Consider the following 11,315-nt stretch of genomic DNA (forward strand, 5'->3'; position numbering starts at 1 on the left):
ATATCGTTGTCATAGCACCGAAAGCGTGGGTGTGGCGCACCTAGTGGCCATAATTGAAAGTTAATTATTACGAAGTTTTACAATTGGTTTACATTCTTTGTATCTTCATATGTGGAATTTATTGCAACAAGTTGATTTTTAAGATTCTCCCATCAGTCTTAGAAGTCAGTTCGCTGAACAGTGTAGCTGCCCTTGTTGATGTGATTAAGTTTACGCACGGTGTTGACGCTGTCTTTGTACTCACAGTGTCTCTCTTGCATTTGTACACACGTGAAGCGTGTGGTATTCAATCTTCTGTCGCCCAAAGTTATCGGTAAGCATTGTGTGTGTTACGTCATAGTGGCGCATTGTAGTTTATGTTGCCTGTTTCGTTTAGGTGTGCGACAGTAACTGCTTGGACCGTCTTTGTGGTCCAGAGTTTCCCGGTTCCCAAATAGTTGGTGAGCGTTATGCTGTAATTATCTACGTGAATTGACACATTGCCTTCTGTGTAGAAACCGTGTTCTAAGGGTCCACGTGCCCCATACGTGTCTTTCGTCTCCTCCCGACGTCTGTACCGTCCATACTTCGAATACATTCCATCTTGCGTACGAGTGCGTACTGCACATTCGATAACAAACATAACATCAACTGAGTGAGCGAGTTTGAGGCCCAATCAAGATACGCGTTTTAACTGCGGGAATTCCGCCTCGTGTGACGTTCCGCGCCAAGAACCGGGGCGCGTTCAACGGACGTTACACTCTGCATCAGGTTTTCAATTAAAGTCATGCTAGGGAAGAACATAAGAACTCACGTGCGACTTTATGTCAAATGCACTGAACAAATAGGATTTCACAATTAAATGCTACTCAAGTTATATTAGATTTATGTATCGCAAAAATGGGAAACAAATTATAAAAAATAGTAACGATTGAAGAGTGCAATTCATCATAACGTAATTAAATAATTGGGTAAACTCAGTTTGATCAAATGTACATAAAACAAATATCAACAGAACAAAAGGTCATGTTTAATATTTACATCGCAGTAATAAATGCTTAACTGATCGGAACCGGGGGCACCCTGGGGTTGTGGATTATTGATTTAAGCGTGTGAGAAGTCACAAGGTTTGTGTTAAAAAACTTCAAATTTCAACATTCTGCCCCAGGCTTGCACAACCCCAGGGTGCACATTTTCGAGGCGCGAGTCAGACAGAATGACGTAAGAATCTGCATTTTGTCTCGCGCCTCGAAATTTTTTTGCTGCATTCGGGCAACTTTGAAACGTAAATTCCAATGCGAACCGTTTGTGGCATTGTAATTATCATGCTTTTTGTCTTTGGTTAAAATTGAAGAAAGATAATTGTTCATGCCTCAGCGGTTTGGTCTTTCGACGATTTCTACGAAGGAATGTCAACCGTGAAGTTGTCATAAAATACTTTGGTTATTCAGCCACAATTTACACTTCCGTCAGGATTTTTATATTATTTGTGGTACAATCTATCCGCGGTGGAGTTAGCTTGGACGTGAGCCACAAGCAAAACGTTGCGCGTCATCTTCTCCACTGTGGTGAATGCAGATATCATAGAAAATTTAATACATGAGTTACAACTCTGTGATGTTTGATCCCGAAATAAAAGTGAGAACATGCATACGATGAACAAATTCTCCTTAGTTTGTGATCAACGTTGTAATTATCTATGTATAGCGTCCTGAAACCCGGTAGAAATAAACATTGCTGGGCTTGCACGCACGTTCTATCTCCTTACCGTGTTTACTGCAAACTGCTAGTAATTAACATTACTTGCACGCACGTTCAATCTCCTTACTGTGTTTACTGCAAACTGCTAGTAATTAACATTACTTGCACGCACGTTCAATCTCCTTACCATGTTTACTGCAAACTTGTGATTGCAGTATTATAATGACGTTATGCAGTACCTGGTACAAGGCTAATCTCAGGTTGTTTGGTGGGAGACGAGATTAGAAGATGAAGTAAGCGCTTGGCGCTGCGTGTCGCGAAGTAGCGTTTGCCGCAAAAACTTTAAATTCACAATTGCAAACGCGTCCTTGAAAACACCTATTTATAAAATTCGGGATGGTTGAACCCAGAATAATAGTTGAATGTGTCTGATATTCTGAATGTAAACGAAGAATAGGAAACATTGCAAACGAATGTCGTTTTGCGAACACATTTCAACCACATGTCTGTAAAAAATGTGTAACTTTAATAATGACAAATTTATTGCAAAAATAACCTTGATATAAAGAGTTCTGTTTAATCTTACCCTCCTGGTATTAAATGCTTAACTCAAGGTATTGACCTGAATGTGGAGTTGTTCTCTCATTAAAAATTACCTGTTTGTGTTACTTTTGTTGGTTGTGCTGCAAGCGACGATTTAGAATAAAATTTAGAATTTCTCTTGCAAGTAAAACGTTTGCGCATCACCTCTGTTGCGATGTCTGCTCATGTCATAGAAAGTGTGAAACATTAAATATTCTGTGCATGGATGCGCGTTGAAATCACCTCATGTTTATTCACATATTCATGATGTCATGCAGTACCTGGTACAAGATTAGTGCTTGGCGGTGCGTGTCCCGACTGCTGAAAGTAGCAACAACTTCACCTCATGTGGTTGGGAAGTTACCTTCTGCGTGTTTAGTGGTAATGCAGTTTTTCTATAAAGCCGGGGGTCTTGCAGCTGTTTGTCCGCATTCAGTTGCCTGGGACAGGAAGGTGTCGAGGGACAGGTAAAGAAAAGTGTTAAGAAATAATACGAGATAACCAAAATTCGCCTGTTGGCATCCTCAGTTTCTGTCTTATTCAAATTGAAATGTTTCCACTCCTTTTGGAGTTTCAGGAATATAACAGAGATAATGTAAGTTCACAATTGTTAATGCGAATACAAAACAAAGACGTGAGCAGAAGAATGTGATAAAAATAATGTGGTGTTGATATTAGTCGCAAGAGTAAGTTTTGTAGCTGTTTCAAAACATGTTTGTGTGTAGTTCGATGGAACGGTTAATGAAACACCTCTTTTCTAAAATAGGTCATGCTTTACCATTGCATCGACATTTTCACATGATTGTTTGTATCGTTGTCATAGCACCGAAAGCGTGGGTGTGGCGCACCTAGTGGCCATAATTGAAAGTTAATTATTACGAAGTTTTACAATTGGTTTCCATTCTTTGTAACTTCATATGTGGAATTTATTGCAACAAGTTGATTTTTATGATTCTCCCATCAATCATTTTGTCGAAGTTGAGTTGTTTTATGTTCAGAATAAGTTTCTGAGTAAAGTTGAAAATATCAATCAAGCAGACAACTCAAAGATGTTTAATATCAGAGAAATATATTTCGCCTAAAGAGGCATCATCAGTTTCTGTGACTGCAGAGTGTATAAATCAGAAGCAACGTAAACATTTAAGTTAACACAAGGTTTATAACTTCTATTACAATAACTTCTATTCTCTTCATTTGTCGATGTTAGGAAAAACATTTGAAATGGAAATTATTTTCCTCTTATGTTTGTTTCTGCAAGTTGCACGTCATGCTTGTGATGATTGGCAAACTCTAAGAGGGTTCCCCCCCCCCTGCAAACCAGGACCTTATAGTGGACAGAGTACTGATTTCCTCATCTCATACTTTTGTCCAAAATTTTTGACAGCTTTATCCACTGGAAATAATGGAGGAATTGCTGCAATACATTTGTCCTCCAGATCAATCTTCAACAACATTTGTTGGGTAAAAATACTCGCTCTGTAGTTCTACTAAACCAACCTTAACTTTGAGTTGTGGGAGATCTTGTGCTTACGTGAACCAAACTTATCACAACATGTTTATAAATATTCCTGTTCGCAACTGCAAGATATAAAAATAATTAGCGTGACGATAAATTCCAACGTTATTTTTGCGGATCGAATATTTTACTTTAACATTTGTGGCATTTTTTAATTATCTGTATAATTTATTCAGGTGTCAGTGGTTGAATTCTTTTCTGATAATGATAATAAAACAACCTGAAAGCGAACCATAGAAATAACTGATTAATGCGTTAAGAGGGCAAATACCGGTATGTGGAACAGGGAAATTCCTATTTTTCATACTAATTATTTGTATGTTTTGTTATATTGTAGGTTTTCGACGGACGAGAACCCACTGAGAGCATCTTAGTAGGAGAGTTTACTGGTAATGGAAGTGCAACAGGAATTGTGAAATCAGATACAGGTTACATGCTTTTATATTGTTGGAGGTTGAAAGGCCTTTCTTCTCCTCTTTCTCCCAACTTTGCATTCATGGAAGGTAAGAAACGTAAAACCAAACAATGTAAGAAACAAGCAGGAAATGTATTTGAATATCATAAATCGATTAAAGTTAAGATGCCTCGGCATTCTTTAGTTTTCGTTATCAAATGTTGAACATCGGTTTTGTGGACGCATATTAAACAGCGCTAAACGGTCAAGCTTCACTGAACCTTCACAGTTTTGATATAATAAGAAGTTTCCCAGACAAAAAAAAATTTGTATTTTTTCTGAATTTTTGAAAGAATTGTTTAATGAATCACTCAACGACTTTAGCAATTTTCGGTGTTTGTCCTGATGAAGTTCGATTGCATAACGACCAAAATGTCGACCAAGCAAATTATTATTTTTCATAAGAGCTCATGAGGTTTTACAACATTATGCCTGGCAGCGTTATTTAAAAACAATTGAACCCTTTGAGATTTAAACGTTTTATATTTTTTTTTTTGTGGAAACTAAAGTTCGAATTAGTTTGATGTGAAAATAATTCTAAAGCTGGTGATAAAAATCGCGTTGAAGAAAGTTCGATTGAAACTTAAACTCTCGGTAAGGCATCGATGGATTCAGATGATGTCAAGATTGCAATAAATCTAACATGCTTGACATACAGTGGACACAAAAAGTTTTGAAAAACAATTAGTTTTGTAACCGAGCTGGTGGAAAAACATCTGCGAAACAAATATCCACAGAAAATGTGTTAAAATGATAAATATTTGGTTAACTTGGAATCTGAGCTGAACTGCATTGAAACCACTTTCATCTAAAGTCCGGGCTAGACTCGAAAACGTTTGACCTTCAGCATTCCAGGCATCCTCCGTCCTTTTTGCTAAGCTGATATAACTCTCCGGTCTGAACCTGTGTAGTGGATTAAGCTACACTTATGCGTCAGGTCACAACGCGTCAGACTAGCTTCACATATGTGCAGTTGACCACCATCGTATAGCGCAGTTCATATCACAAACATATATTTTTACTACACCGGGATTCGAACCCCAAATATCCAAAGCACCACGATCAGATTTAAGCATACTTTCGTATTTGTGAATACATTTTTAACGAAGGTGACAACAAGTGTTTGATTCAGTTTCCAATACGTCACCAACTTATTTTCCACCTTTAATCTTTTTCCGTCGAATATTAAAGATTCGGTCAAATACTGAAACTAAGTCGAAAAAAGTGGACTTGCTCTGATTCGGCCAACTTTCAGTTTAATTTAATTTCTACAAACTCATGAAAGTACGTAAAATACGAAATGTTGTTTAGTTAACAAACAATCTTGTGATTCGGAGTTGAACGTGGACGATCTTCCAACAACTCTTGTTCTTCCAACTTCGAGCTATGGATTCTTGTTACAATACATAGCTTGTAATTATACTGTGACAAGCCCAGTGAGATGTAATTTCACAATATCTGCTTCCTCTGTTAGCATTACGTTTGGTCGCAATGGATATAAAGACGGACTCTATGTAAGCTGCATTCTGAAAGTTTTCGTGACTGCCATTATAGAGACGTTGTTGTTATATTTGATTTCAAAACAAACTAAGTTCATTTGACCTACTGTACCTTGTTGTTGAATAGATTTTATCCGATGATCCTTCACATCCTGGGGTAATTGTTGGCGGGGATCAAATTATTAAACTTCAAGCCCGAAGAATTAATATTCAAATATTCGTTTATCGACCATTCACTCCTCCTCCTACAATCAGCATCAGCTCAGGTTTGTATTATATTAAGTTCGAGAATAATGTGAGGCAGAAGTAATGAAGTGGGTTGAACAAGTTGAGCAACCGATCATATAAAGAGACTTAAACACAAACCGATTACATAATTCACAAATGCGGACACTGTGTAGTGCACAATGCTTAGTGTGTGTGGATGACATAGTTATTATGTGTCTGACTTATGGAATTTTCAAACAAATATTTTTCATACAAGTTTGTGTTTAATTAAACCCTGTTCTCACGGGGAGAGTTATGTGTCACCATAAGCACTTCCACTACATGGCTTTGCCTATGATATTACGCACTTCTTGTGTTTGCAAGCTTTTGCTTGACATTTCGATGCAAAGCTAACTATGTGATGGTCAGCTGCTTTCATTTTTAAAACTTCCAGTAATTAATGTAAACATAATAGTCAGAAAGATTAACTGAGAATATAAATTGAGACGAAATAAGGTTTATTGACCCAGAAATATTTTTGCACTAAAATCAAAGTAGTTTAAAACAGGAAAAGTGAAACTAGAATATTATTTTATATTCAGATTGCAAGATGTATAACGAAAAGGAATGCAACAAAAATTCTATCAAGTTAAAGTAAGACTTAAAATTTCTAGAAATTGCTAGAGGAATAAATATTTTTTTCATGAATTTGTTACTTTGAATTCATCCAAACTAAACCAAAACAATGATATAATATTTCTTTGTTTTAGTTATAAGTTTTGTTGCTTAAATGAAATTTGTTTTGATAAAACTTCAGTTAATCTAAAATAATAAACAAGTTATGATGAGTAATCACAATCTCATTCAGATGTCGGTCATCCGAACTTTTCTAACTGATTATAAATATAAACGACATCTTACACATCTATTATTTTCTTGTATTGCTTTTTTATAGGTTATAAATTAGCGACACATTTTACAACATCAAGTTCACCAGTCTCATGGTTATTTAAACAACTTTTATTCCAGTGTCAGTTCCCATGGGTTAAGAGCATTGGAAGCAAGTGGAAAAGATATTTTGTATATTTCAAATCGTCCCATGACAAGTCTTGATTGTCTCCCTGGAAGTTGTAAAGCTGCAGCGAAAAATCCTGTTTTCCAATTTGAACTGGACGCGTGTTTTTCAACTCTGGAGGTATTTGCATTTAGTGAAGAAATATTATCCGATGTACATCTGAATTTATTGAATCTGGCAGTAACTAATCTGGTCCGCAATACAGTTAATAATAATGTGGTTATTACATACAATTTGTGGGGTTGTTCAGTAGCAGAAAACAAACTACTGTCGCCTCCCTTAGAGCGACCGAGGGATACGACTGCGTCTCGGGCCTCGCACCCAACGGGGCCGACTGAGTCTCGATGGCAATTCGGCCTCGTAGGCAACTTGCCTTCTCTATCTCAAGGTTACTGTTGGAGTTAAATAACTCCTTTACACAAGTCTGTGCGTCTTCTAAGTAGTCTAACTCCCGACTAAACACATACATCCACCAAGCTTCAAACCAGTCCAAAGGTGTTCATAAATCCGTTTATTGTCGATAATCCAGTAAAGTAATACAGCACACAGCACAGAAGTTTCTTTGACTTTGTTTATGATTTCAGTTATATATATGGCTTTATGGCCTAAATGTCGTGGTTTATGACACAAGTGTAATGTCGCTGCCTCTGCAGGCTAGCATTTTTTCACATGCTACTGACGCCGCTTTGTTGGACATCACAACATGGGCATTCGTTGAACGCGTGATTACAATGACTTTGGTTTTAACTCCCGGCTTGGTTTTAACATAAATTAGCTGTAAGTTTTAGGGCCTTTTTTCTTTGTAAACATGTGTTGTGCAGCGACACTACTGATGCAACCTGAGTCAATAGATAAGTTTCGTGTAAGAGGTGATTTCCATTAACTTAACTTACTTTGCACGTTAATGACGTCATCGTCGTTAGAATTGTTGACCTATTTTCAAAGCGATAATATTTGACTCCACTCACAACTTAAAGACGTCACTCATGTTATGAAAAGTTAAAATGATAAGCAGCGTAATATGTGAGTGCACGTATGATAAGTTGCGATTTTCTTGATATTTGCTCTGAATTACTTTCGAAGAAAAGTAAAATCAACCTAAGTTTTGTAAACGAACTTAGCAATTAGGCATATTAATCTTGAATAAGACAAAGCATGTCATAAACCTTTAAAAAACATATAACAATTTTCATTATCGACCAACTGATCAGAGCATAATCTTCATTATTAATTATTCCAACAAAAATATACTTTACATGTTTTTTCGAAGAAATCCCAAGGCAACGTAAGCATCATGTACCAAGTTCGCAATTACAAATTTACCACTCAAGTTGTGAGACGGACATCTTACAATCCACACTTGGAAATATCTTGCTTTATTTCGGAAATATTAAACAGAGATATCAAAACTGCTTCTAGAGCAATGTCAACTAAACTGTACGCATTGTAATTTAATTACTTTTTTAATTTGGTGACATTTATGCTTTTGTTGAAACTTAACAGGAAAGAAAGTTATCTGACTTCACATCGTAGTGTCGGGAATATTACGATTAGATTTGAGTTGTTTAGTGACGAGCAAATGAAAAATCCACTCAGATCAAATTCAATCGTCCAAGTTCCAAACTTCGTTTACGCTAAGGTTGATTCGGCCAGTGGAAGTGGAAAGTTTCATACATCTCTAAGGGTATGTTTGTTCAATAATAATTTGAAATAAATATGTATCAGTGCATTATTAAGGCTCTGCTGGTCATAAGTTAAGTCTTAGAAGTGTGGCCTGAAATACACATATATACGTTCACACACGGTAAAAATTTTATGCTAAATAAATAAATTCATTGATGAATTCCTCGAAGTCAAGTTTGTGAATAAATTAACTTTTAATACAAAAACTTTGTTGACCATTCTACTCCTTTATTACTAAACTTACGTCATAAGTTATGTAGGTGGACTGGATTATTGGCTGGACCTAAATGCGCTCGTTGTTGTTGGCTGACAAAGCGTTGTTTATTTATGTATGGTTTCTATTAGATATATTAGGAATTTTTTTACATAATTTGTGCAAGGATTCCATGTTTAGCCACTGTTTTAATGAAACTCTGTTTGTCAGTTAAAATCGTGCTGGGTCAGCAACATGGATTCTGATGAAGGAGGTTTGAAATATGAACTCATCACAGAAAGGTAAAAATGTCGCTGAAACAAAACCTTCCAAATACATTCCTGTCAATTATGTTCAAGTGAAAGTGATTTAAGAATGCCAGAAAATATAAGCATGAAACTTAACATATTTCCAACCTTACACACTATTTCTCATTTAAATTCAGTGTTTGTTCTACTTCTATTTCATGCCACAATATTAACACAGGTCTATAGAAATTTGTTTTATTCTTGCTCAAAATGTTTGATGGCATCTTATTAGAGATTTGTTCGAGTTAAAATATAAAAAGTTTAAAGTTAAAATCATATTATCGCAGTTGCAAAGTCGTCCACGAGATGGAGTCTGAAGATTCAATCGTAATTTTGAGAAACTACCAAGGCACTTTCGTATCTTTTAAGTTTCGCTCATTCGTGTGGAACAACGTGCCTGTGAACGAACAATCACTGTACGCTCACTGTTACGTGCAATTATGCGACAACACTTCTGATGGTTGTAAACAACCGGTGAGGTTTTGTATAGACAGTAAAATTGACTCTTTCTTCCTTGGCAGAATTACGTACATAGTAACATATTAGCTGTCCTACACAAGAACAAAACTGATTTTACGAAAAAATACTCACACAATTTTCAATCGAATAATCTTGATAAGCTTCTGGATTTATTTACAAATTTTCAGAGTTTTATTATGAAAACGCAAAACATTTATTCATGTGTGTTTCACAGGATTGCTCACAAAGACGTGAACGGCGATCAGTGGATGCGGATATAGAAGAGATTTTGACGGTTGGACCATTCTACGTTTCAGCTCCGGAACTGTGTGGAAAGGTGAGTTGATGCATTTAAGCTCTCGGTATATAGCATAGAGCCGTACTTAGTTGTACATCACGTTATATACTAAACGAAAAACAGATTAACTAATCTTCAAAAACACGTAAGCAGCTAAGTTAGTGAAAGGTCCAGTGTGTATTGGTGCGTTCGTATATTTAGTTTTACACATAAACTACTAACAGGGTTATCGATCCACAGTCTACCGGGGCAGTCATCAGTAATTCAGTTTGTTAATTTTTTTTGCTATTCTTTGGTTGTACAAATATTCCAGTCTGTTGTCCAGTCTGTATCATAAATATCTTTTGTTGTAGGAAAATGGTGGATGTTCAGATTTCTGTAACGATGAACTTGGAGTTGTCCAATGTTCTTGTTTTAAAGGCCGCTATCTCGGGAATGACGAAAAAACTTGCATTGGTGAGAACTTGGCAACAAAAAAACTCTCTCTAAAGTTTGAATTATTCCCATGCACCGTGGCCCAAATGCTTTTTAAGCTGCAATTTTTGAGGAACAAAATTACCTTTCCAAGTCCAAAGAACAACAAAAACTGAGAGTTTCACATCTTATCTTCAAAAATAATTGAAGTTGTCTGACTTAAAAATTTTAAAACGTTTGCTGATAAAAATTCTATAAATCATGACAACCAATCACCAAATAAACAATACTGGTATTTCTTTTTCCATACCATGTAACTATATGTCCCAATAACTCTATCTTATCATAATATATGTGTGTGTGCAGAGGTGGAAAAAGCATTGGAATCAGAAGGTTCCCAGAATATGAAAGGTGTTTACATAGCAGTTGGATTCATCGTCCTTCTGCTTATTATTGTGCTTGGGTTGGTTGCTTGGTTTATGAGACGTCGTTTCAACAAGGATGTTTAATGTGATAACTGAAGACATAAGTGTACCCTGCGTGTAACTAACTGATTGATTTAATTAACAGCTTAACGTATATTTGTATAATCCCGTGTATAACGCACACTTTTGTTTCTTGCTGCAAAAATACAACCTGGCATATATCTGTGTGTGTAGAATTGTTGCTTTATAAGAGATTAGTTTCAAAGTGCTGCGTTGTATCCAAGCACAATCCAACCACTCAACTTAAAAGCTGACTCAAAGTTGGTAATGTAACAAACACAACGAAAATATACAAACATAAAAACGCTTTATTCACTGACGTTTCGCCTGTTATCCAACAACGCTTTCTCAGGGTAATGATACAGGTACAGCACACAACTAACGCCAAGAAAACGAAAAAATAACGCTAACACCGCTTGTGAAATCACGTGATGTTATCGAAATACAATATGCCTGACAGCA

The 11,315-nt window shown here is 36.2% G+C and overlaps 1 protein-coding gene across 1 annotated transcript; it reads left to right on the forward strand.

The window, feature by feature from the left end:
* Positions 1-3,473: 3,473 nt before the first annotated feature.
* Positions 3,474-11,014, forward strand: LOC145902652 (uncharacterized). The gene is made up of 13 exons (XM_082990702.1): positions 3,474-3,723; positions 4,116-4,281; positions 5,544-5,746; positions 5,859-5,997; positions 6,541-6,592; positions 6,968-7,133; positions 8,284-8,450; positions 8,517-8,697; positions 9,121-9,191; positions 9,485-9,671; positions 9,892-9,993; positions 10,308-10,410; positions 10,735-11,014. The coding sequence occupies exons 1-13, from the start codon at positions 3,484-3,486 to the stop codon at positions 10,875-10,877; spliced, it is 1,920 nt and encodes a 639-aa protein (XP_082846828.1). The 5' UTR covers positions 3,474-3,483; the 3' UTR covers positions 10,878-11,014.
* Positions 11,015-11,315: the final 301 nt, after the last annotated feature.

Source organism: Ascidia mentula, chromosome 5 (genome assembly GCF_947561715.1).
Source record: "Ascidia mentula chromosome 5, kaAscMent1.1, whole genome shotgun sequence".
Taxonomy (NCBI): Eukaryota; Metazoa; Chordata; class Ascidiacea; order Phlebobranchia; family Ascidiidae; genus Ascidia; species Ascidia mentula.

Coding starts and splice junctions, on each gene's coding strand:
- LOC145902652 (XM_082990702.1), top strand. CDS start 3,484: ATGGAAATTATTTTCCTCTTATGTTTGTTTCTGCAAGTTGCACGTCAT. Junction 3,724..4,115: donor TCTTCAACAACATTTGTTGG/GTAAAAATACTC, acceptor GTTATATTGTAG/GTTTTCGACGGACGAGAACC. Junction 8,451..8,516: donor AGAGCAATGTCAACTAAACT/GTACGCATTGTA, acceptor GAAACTTAACAG/GAAAGAAAGTTATCTGACTT.